The 10219-nt window shown below is 35.2% G+C and overlaps 1 protein-coding gene and 1 long non-coding RNA gene across 2 annotated transcripts; both read left to right on the forward strand.

Annotated features, from left to right (window-relative positions):
• Positions 1-377: 377 nt before the first annotated feature.
• On the forward strand, positions 378-2236 carry LOC100778639 (hydroquinone glucosyltransferase). Its single transcript, XM_003520995.4, has one exon. The coding sequence runs from the start codon at positions 607-609 to the stop codon at positions 2011-2013; it is 1407 nt and encodes a 468-aa protein (XP_003521043.1). The 5' UTR covers positions 378-606; the 3' UTR covers positions 2014-2236.
• Positions 2237-6075: 3839 nt separating this feature from the next.
• Positions 6076-9956, forward strand: LOC121174673 (uncharacterized). The gene is made up of 3 exons (XR_005890931.1): positions 6076-6253; positions 6996-7147; positions 9382-9956. It is a non-coding gene; the product is annotated as an uncharacterized lncRNA (long non-coding RNA).
• The last annotated feature ends 263 nt before the right edge of the window (positions 9957-10219 follow it).

Raw genomic sequence — 10219 nt, forward strand, 5'->3', positions numbered from 1 at the left:
TATAATCATATTTTAAATCTTATGAATTCATATTTTATAATTTCATTAAAATTCAAATTAGAAAATCCAAATCATAAAAGTCATTATATTTTTATAAAATCTTTTAAAATCCACATGACTGTTTACGCTAAAATAATTTTAAAAAATTCTAATGCAATGCACCCCTTAATTTTGAATCTAATATTAATATGACACTTTCTCATTTATTTAATAAAATTAATCTTATAAAATTATTATTCTCTTTTATTTATTTATTAATTTTCTTGATTTATCTAAAATAATTTAAAACAATAATTATTTTACAACCCTACAAATAGTATTTATACGCACTCATTTTTTTCTCGTCATGTCACTCTTTCTATCTCATTTTCTCCTCTTTTTTTTCCAATATTTTTATTTCTTTTCCATCATATATGTTGCTTTCCCCCAACTATGTTTTTTTCCTTCCTAATATTTTCTGTTTCATTCCAATCCACCCCAAAATGAGGCCGTGTTCATTATTTTTCCTGATCTTCTAGTCACAAAACAAAAGCATAAAGCTTCTCACTACCTAATTCCTCTAAGTTCTATATCTGATAAGCTTGTGTACTAGGCCACAAATCTCCCATGGAGAAAACGGTTCACATAGCAGTAGTTCCTGGTCCTGGCTTCAGCCACTTAGTCCCAATTCTTCAATTCTCAAAGAGACTTGTTCATCTCCATCAAAACTTTCATGTCACATGCATAATTCCCTCAGTAGGGTCTCCCTCATGTGCCTCAAAATCCATCCTTGAAACTCTTCCACCAAATATAACCTCTATTTTTCTTCAACCAGTGAAACCTGAAAACCTACCACAAGAGGTTGCTATAGAAGCCCAAATTCAGTTCACAGTGACCTTCTCTCTGCCATCTATACATCAAACCCTCAAGACCTTAACTTCAAGGACTCACTTTGTGGCCTTGGTGGCTGATTCTTTTGCCTTTGAGGCATTAGATTTTGCTAAAGAACTCAACATGTTGTCATATATTTACTTCCCTACATCAGCAACAACACTCTCTTGGTACTTGTATGTGCCCAAATTGGACAAGGAAACATCATGTGAGTATAGAGATTTTCCTGAGCCAATTCAAATACCAGGTTGTGTACCAATTCACGGCAGGGATCTCAATAACCAAGCTCAAGATCGATCGAGTCAAGCTTACAAACTCTTCGTCCAACGCGCTCAGCGACTCCCTTTGGTTGATGGGATTTTCATGAATACCTTCTTGGAAATGGAAACAAGTCCTATAAGAACATTGAAAGAGGAGGGAAGAGGGTCCCCTCTTGTGTATGATGTTGGACCAATTGTCCAAGGTGGTGATGATGATGCTAAAGGGTTGGACTTGGAGTGTTTAACGTGGTTGGACAAACAACAAGTCGGTTCTGTTTTGTTTGTTTCTTTTGGGAGTGGTGGAACACTCTCACAAGAGCAAATAACTGAGCTTGCTTGTGGTTTGGACTTGAGTAATCATAAGTTCTTATGGGTTGTGAGAGCACCAAGTAGTTTAGCCAGTGATGCATATCTCAGTGCACAAAATGATTTTGATCCTTCGAAATTCCTGCCATGTGGGTTTTTGGAGAGAACCAAAGAGAAAGGTATGGTTGTTCCTTCATGGGCACCCCAAATTCAAGTCCTTAGCCACAGTTCAGTTGGTGGATTCTTGACTCACTGTGGTTGGAATTCAATCCTCGAGAGTGTGCTAAAGGGTGTTCCATTCATCACATGGCCACTGTTTGCTGAGCAGAGAATGAATACGGTTTTGCTATGTGAGGGTCTCAAAGTTGGAGTGAGGCCAAGAGTTGGTGAAAATGGTTTGGTGGAAAGGGTTGAAATTGTGAAGGTGATAAAGTGTCTAATGGAAGAGGAAGAAGGTGAGAAAATGCGTGAAAGAATGAATGAGTTAAAAGAAGCTGCTATTAATGCTATCAAAGAAGATGGGTCTTCTACAAGGACCCTTTCTCAGTTAGCACTGAAGTGGAAGAGTTTGGCATAAGAAAATAAGTTTTATGAAATGCTTGGTAAGGATCTTTGCCCTTCTTTTTTTCCTTCTTTTGTTTTAATCCTGATTCTGCCTTCTAATAATTGCTAGTTATTCTGTGCTTCTTGGCACCAATGATTATTACATGTAAAATTCCAATCTAGAATGTGATCATCATCATGATTTGCACTATTAAGCATTTTGTTAGAATGTTGATCTGAGTTCGTCTTGTATTCAACATGTGTGAACCCTTTTGAATTTGCTTACTAACGTGTTTTTATGGTACGATAGGGAATTAGAGACTAACGATTGTGCAATATTGGATTTGATTACAATCATTTTGCATACTTGAAGTTTATGGTTCTGCAATGTCCATAAATAAAGAGAAACGACAAAAAAGGATGACTAGTTATGAAAGATGAGAACGAATATACCCTTCATTAATAAATTCTGAGTACAAAAACGTGCATATATAATTCAGAAAATACAAGAGCTTAAATATGTTTTTGATTTTTAATATATACATGAATTTTGTGTTTAATTTTTTATAAAAAAAATTTCACATCTACTCTTTCATATTTGAAAAATTTTATTTTAGATTTTTGTTGTCAATTAAGTGATGACATATTTACTTGATAACGTGTTTTGTGATGACTCAAAAATTATTCGTATTTGTTTTAAAATTAAATTTAAATTTTTTTACTGTTAAAAACTACCATAATCAATTAAGTAAAAAAAATATAACCTTCTTCCGAGTCATCCACCAACCCTTGACCTATCTTCTCCTTCAACCTTCATTCTCCAAAACAAATCTCATTTTAAAAAAATCTCACAAATACTATTATTCTTTCCGAATCCTAGATTTTGTTTCTTCAAACTTACATTACGATCAAATAGAGGTAAAGTTGAAAATAATTGCATTCCAAGAGAGAATGTTACATTTTGGCATGGAGTTGAACACCTTAATTGAAATTTGGTTCTAAATTTTGTTCTTTTCTACTTAAAGATAATCCTAAAACTTATGGTCAGAAAACAATATTGTGGATCCTTCTACAAAAGGGTTGACGAGTCATGAATGAAGTTCAACAATGAACATCCGTTTTCATGTGATTAGTGATCCCATGAATGAAGTACAACGGGTAATAAAAAAATTGTTTGCTGACTAAAGTACACAAAAAAAATAATTTTTTACGGAAATTGTAGCAATATTAAAGGTGAGGTATTGCATATATGTTTTTTTATAAAAAGAATACCTCTTAATGGATCCAGTGTCAATTATTGTAAGGGTGAGGGTCACAAACCACTCTTTGAAGATTCATGTGTGGTGGTGGGATTGCTATTGTAAGATATGGACTAATCTCTAACTGACACTCACGAAACAAGATACATGCACAATGTCGTGGAACGCGCAATCACGTATTAGAACCTAAATGAACAGTAACATTGTAGGGGTTGTGCACTAAAGCCCGATTAAAGAAAACATAATTCAAGACAATTAAGTCTCCACATTTTTTCTCGGGTGAAAATTCATAAAGACTAGGTATAAGGCTTAAATCCGAAAGGTTCCTTTTATTGAAATACAACATCACATACTCTTTCTTTTATGTTTCTTTCATGTGGGAGAATGTTAGTAAATATTTGTTTTATAATTTAAAATTTATAAAAACATATTACTTATATTGATTTTGTTTTTATAAAATAAAATATTTATTTTAGAATCTATTGTGTAAAACTATAATTCCTATCTCTTAGGTGTGATGGTTTTACTTTGAGTTTTTTTGTGCTGCATGAGGATATCTATGCATGTATATATCTATCTCCTTTAGCCAAAAACACAAGTAGAAAAATAATTTTGCATTTTCATCTAAATTTCTTCTATTTCAAAAAATACATTTTTGAGAGAAAGAACATTGATGTTTAGAAGGTTCGGATCCTTTCGTTGTATACGATCGAAACCAATAGGTTGTTGTATCTTGAGAGAAGAGCGCAATCAGATTCTTTTACCAATATAGTTGTGACGTTTTCTCTTCAAGGATAACATTCTGTCTGAAGCAATGTTACGACGCTTGTTCTTTAACTAAGTTTGAGACTTTGCATCTTCTTCTCATTTATTTATTTTATCTTAATTTGTAACGACACCAACCACTATATGCATATAAAAAAAACCGTGACAACAACATGGGTATGCACCATCTCACCCAACTCAACCGAAACCAACCCCACACATGACTGCAAAACAGCAGAGAAGGCAAACCCATTCGGCAACACGCCTTGGTCCAACGTCATGCAAAACAGCTCCACCCCATCGCGGTAGTAGCCATGTTCTTTGGATGCGACAATCATGACCGTCCATGAAAACACGTTTCTTTGGGGCATTTCATCAAACACCCTACGAGCAGCTTCATAGTAATTGCATTTGAAGTACACATGAACTTGGTGATTCGAAAGCACCAACAAGTCGCGGTCACTAAAATCTGATTTCAGAACGTGCCTATGAATGCAATTTTCCTTCTTAAGAGAGCCACTTTCCTCGCAGGACTTTAAGAGGTCGATGAGTGGTTGAGTATGGGCAGTGGCGGACCTACAGCCAGTCGAGGGTGTGCATTTGCACCCCCTTATTTTTTAAAATTCATCAAATTTGTAAATAAAATTTTATATTTTTATATTTTATTTCATTTATATTTATATAATTGAACCCACTAATTTTATTTTTTATAATTTGCATCCACTGATTTAGGGTTTTGAATCCGCCACTGAATATGGGAATTGGTTAATCTACTTCCACGGTGGTCCTTTGAAAGCGTTGGAGTCTGAGGCAAGGAAACAATAATAGGTGTTGGGTGTTGTGAATGATGATAAAGTGCGGCTACTTTGTTAGGGAAACCATGAGTTCGTTGGTGCACGCAGTGTTCAATGGGGAAGCTCATGCTGCAATTGTTTTCGACACACAATTCCTCTGTTTCTTATCTAAACCACCGTCTCTGCTGGTCATAATATTTGCAAAAGGGTTCACAACGTTGATTTATTTATTTTTTATTTGAATTGATTTTAATGATTTTTAATAGCTAAAAAAAATTAATTTGATTTTAAAATAAACATTTACTGTTTTTTTAGTTTTCATAAATCATATTATCAAATATTTGATTAACATATTAATGTGAAGAAAAAATTTATCAAAAACCAAACACAATTTAAATATATATTAAGGATGAAAATATATTTAAATTTACAATTAAAATATTACAAAATCAATTTCTAAGATAACATTAAAACAAGTTGCTGACTCAGCCTATCATAATCTTTTATATACATGTATCAGAAGTTGCCAAACTGGTTATAATAGTATATCAGAAGTTGCTGACATTTCAGTTCTCTGAAATATCAATACGGCTATTTTATAACCTTTTTAACTAGCGTCGTTTGATCAATCCCAAAATATTATGAATTTAGAGGAATATTAAAAAATTAGGGTTGTTTTCAAATGATATGCAGTATTTTCTTTTATTCATAGAAATTGAATATAATATTATTAGAAAGTTTATAATATGCGGACATTGATATGACATTGAATATTCAACCATAGTGTTCTAGTAATAGCATTTAATATAATAACAGAAATGTATGAATAATGGACATGCATAATATTTCTAACTAAATATTCAAAAATAAACATATTATATACTCTACATAGAAAATTTAAAATTTCTTTATTCTTAATTCTTGAGAAGAACAAATATGTTATAAATTTAGAAAAATCAAGATACACGAATGATAATATTCACATCACCCTTACAATTCTTTTTATTATCAACAAATTACAGTTGAAATAATTTTATATTACAAGTCACCATCAGCAAAGTTCTCTTAATGCTTAAGTCTTCTAAATAAATTGTTTGATAAGTATTTAAAATATATTTAGGAAAAATTTAAAAAAGACTATTTATTTTACAATGCATAAATTTAACAATTCAAAAAATATATTTAATGTATAAATTATTTAAATATTATTCTCTTAAATATGCCAGACAAAAATAGTAAGGAATTTTTTTTTAAAAAAAAAATATGATTATTTTATGAATACTACTAAAAAAGTGTGGGAATTATGCCTGTCTCTTAGAGAATTGACGGAGATGAAACTTTTGATGGAGATTAACAAGTCTCTTTGAGAATTGACGAATTGGGACCAAGTGGCTAAAGCCAGGATCAGGAACTACTGCTAAGTGAACTGTTTTCTCCATGAGAGATTTGTGGCTAGGTACAAAGCTTACCATGTGGAATTTAGGGGAAGTGAATCTTTAGTTTTGTTTTCTTGACTAGAAAGCAGTAGTTGACTAATTGTAAGCTGGAGTCTATGTGAAACAAGGCATCAACTTCTATTTTTTTTTTCTCTGGCATATATCTTCCTTATAAGACAATCTTACTTTAGAAATGATAATATATATATATATATATATATATATATATATATATATATATATATATATATATATATATATATATATATATACCTTTTTAATAAGAATTTAAACTTTAGGACAAAACTTAAATAAAGTATCATATATATTATTGGAGTTGTTCTTCAATTAGATTTAGAATTTCACCTCAATAATATTTAATGACATTTAATAAATTTCTATGGTACTTTATCTGAGTTTTATTGAGAGAAAACTTTAAATTTGATTGGAAAATAGTACTAAGAGTACTCATGGTATTGTATCTAAATTTTTTCTTAAGCTTTAATGTTATATATTAAAAATGTTTAATGAAGCTTATCGAGTAGAATACAAATTGTTGTAAGTTTGATGATATCTATCTTTAACCTTTACACATAAAAAAACCTTTATCTCATTACATTAGGAGAGATGACTAAGCTCTCAAGTCAAACTCATAATTATAGAATTGTCTCAATATCTCTGCATATTGCATTCTTGTTATAACAACATTGACAGTGATGAATTGCATACTTACATGAATGATGTGCTTGTACCATGTGCTAGGTACCTATGGACTATGGTTAAACCTGTACTTACCAAAATTCGAAGCTGACACACATCAAGGTGGACTCTTGGACATCGCACGTCGATTGAGAGTGACCTTTGTTAGGAGGACAAGAGGGAAGACCTGCAAAACAAAGGACTTTGATGCTCAAGTAAGTATATGAGTTAGGAGAATAATAGAGAATATGAATACACGAGTATGCAAGTGGGTGTGCATGTGTGTTAAGGGTTCGATGGAACTTGGTATTTATATGAGTGGAGTGGAGTTACGAGTCCTTGTTTGTAAGGACTGTTATAGCCTTTGCAGTTAATTATCGGCTTGTAGATAATAATTGGTAGCTTATAGATAATGTTAGATAATTTTACCTTATAGATAATGTGTGGCCTTGTAGATAATTAAATACCTATCAAGAGATAAAGAGGTAACAATATATTCAAATATTATGAGGTTAGAGATAACCTGTTGGTTGGGGAGCCCGACTGCTAAGGGTTGGATGTCTGTGCTCCTGTGCCAGGGCTGACATGGAGGGTTAACATGTGTCTCAAAGTGTCACATAGGATGTCACATGTATTTTGTGGACCTTGGATAGTAAATTAGCCCCCCAAGCTCTATGCTGACTTGTAGGCAAAAGAGGTCGTCCAGTGTTGAAGATTGTCTAATGTCCGGGGCGATAGCCTTGACAAGTAGAGGGTTGATGAGTTTATCGAGCCCCTAAGTATGGACAAGCATTGTCCAGTGTCGAGAGTGGTAACCTGGACAGGTGTGAAAATTACAAGTCTATCAAGCTTGTCAAGCTCCCGAGCCTGGACAAGTGGTATTCGGGCTGCTTCTGTCAAGTTGTCTGGGGTGGACATGCTTTTGATTTTGTCGGCTAGGTCTGATGTGTTAGGTGAAAGAAGTCTCTAGATTTGACAACTCTTCCCTTTTTCTAATTGTTGGAAGGTGCATTGAAGACAAATGTTACATTTTGTCTCCTACAGCAAGTGTGTGCGACGCACGCACAATACTCTTGCATACGTGTCACTCATGGAGTGGACACGTACTAGAATCGTGATGGGTGAATGAGTGGGGTTGCATTGTGATGCAAAATTTTAGGGCACCACTTCAGCTCCCATCAATTATCAAAAAGTTTGTCTCCTCTTAAAATGGAGTGGACTTTTGATTTGTGATCACCATCACTGCTTTTTCTTGAAACTTCCTTTCTTCCATGCTTACAGTTTACCCTTTCTTCTTCGTTTGTCTATTCAGTATTCTAGGTACATTTTCAATTGATCATGTCTTCGTTCCTTTCTGATTCTGCCATTGGCATAGGTGGCAGCGATTCCAGAGGTTTGATCCAGCAACCTCGGAGGATACTTTTCGTGGTGCCTTCGATAGTGAATCCTCTTCCCCAGAGAGAGTGAGGGCTTCACATTGTACTAGTGGAGTCTCTCCCATTAATTGTGATCCTCCCCCATTTTGCTTCTACGGAAGTGAGGAAAATTAGTGGTTGTGGAGATGTTAGGGCGTCTCCCTGCGTGTGATGTAGCCATAGCGTTGGGTCATCGTCGTCCCCACCTACCGTCGCTGGCTATGAGTGGGTTAGGGATGATGTTTTAAAGTATAAATCTGCTCTCACCTCTGCATTGAGTGTCGTTGCTCTGCAATGCCAGGTGAAGCTAGCAAGCCATGAGGACTCGTGCAAGATAGTCGTTCAGGCTTGTGGGAGTGATGACTTCCCTTTCTTAAAGGCGGTATCAGGTAGTCCGCCCTTCTTCTTTACATATAGGTGCTTGTTTGAGGTCTTGGGACTTGTTCTCCCATTAATCGTCTTCCAATGTGCTCTACTTGAGCACTTGAATGTGGCTCCTTCTTAGCTCCACCCAAACAATTGGGCAATGGTGAGGGCTTTTGAAATTTTGTGCCCCTTCTTCAACATCCGGCCCAGTGTGTCGATTTTCTTGTACTTCTTCCAGATGAAATTGACAGGAAAGATTGGTTAGGTCTCCTTGTACAACTTGTCCAAGAAGTTGTTTGAGTTTGACTCGAACGTCTTTCTTTATTTCAAGGATCATTTCTTCAAGGTCCTGAACATGGATGTTGTGGTTGATGGTTGGCCATTGATGCTTAATAAGGATGGGGATCCCCTTCCTATTCTACTGGTAGGCTAATCCCACTAGGTTTAAGTCTTTCAATGAAGACCCGTTGACCCTTGTAGAGAGGGTGGACAAGGCCATCTTGGAGTAGCTGCCAGCCTCGTTGGACACACGAGTTATTTTATCTCTTCCCTCGATGAGCGATCCATTCGCTGCCTTGGATGATAAATGTTTTGCCTTGTCTTGCTTTCTTATGTTTGTACTCCGTTGAGGCTTGAACTAATACTTGTTGTTATTGCTTGTTTTGCAGGTATTATGGGTGACTTTTCCTGGAGGCCACTCATAAAGCAGGTCGAACCTGCTAGTGGTGTTGTGTCATCGTCTGTTGTTGCTCCTATTGTTGGAGAAGAGAGTCAACCTGTTGTTGAGGCTAACTTTGTAGCTGTTGAGATTGCTCCCAGTGCCCCTTCCTTTGTATTGGCTAAGAGGAAGCAAGATGATAGTGCTGGGCCATTAGGCCACAAGAAGTTGAAGGCCCCTTCGAGCCTTCGTGCCTTGAGGCAGGCTGCAGGGTTGACACTTGATTTTGGTCATCCTTGAAGTATGCAAGATGTGCCTCCAGCTCCATCGGTCGTCGAGGCTCTTGATGTTGATGTTGTTATTGTTGTTACTCCAGCTCCTCCACCTCCTCCTGTTGTGTTTGTTCAGGAGGTCGCTCATGTTGCTGCTAAAGTGATTGCACCAGCTGCTTTGGCTAGTTCTGCTGTGGAACCCTCATCCACCGTCGTGTGGAAGCAATGCTTTCCAAGTTTATTTTAATGATGCCAAAGACTCAAGTCAAGAATCAAGAGTCAAGCAAGTTTCAAGAATCAAAGAGTCGTTCAATCAAAGCAAGTTTCAAGAATCAAGATTAAAGTGAAGATTCAAGAGAAGACTTAATTAAGATAAGTATTAAAAGAGTTTTTCAAAATATTGAATATCACAATTTTGTTCAAGAGAATTTTTCAAAGAAAAATCTTTTACCAAAAGTTTTACTCTCTGGTAATCGATTACCAGAAGGCATTAATCGATTACCAGTAGCCAATATTCTTTTCAAACTGATTTACAAAGCTGTAATCGATTACCATAATCATGTAATCAATTACCAA

Source organism: Glycine max, chromosome 3 (genome assembly GCF_000004515.6).
Source record: "Glycine max cultivar Williams 82 chromosome 3, Glycine_max_v4.0, whole genome shotgun sequence".
Taxonomy (NCBI): Eukaryota; Viridiplantae; Streptophyta; class Magnoliopsida; order Fabales; family Fabaceae; genus Glycine; species Glycine max.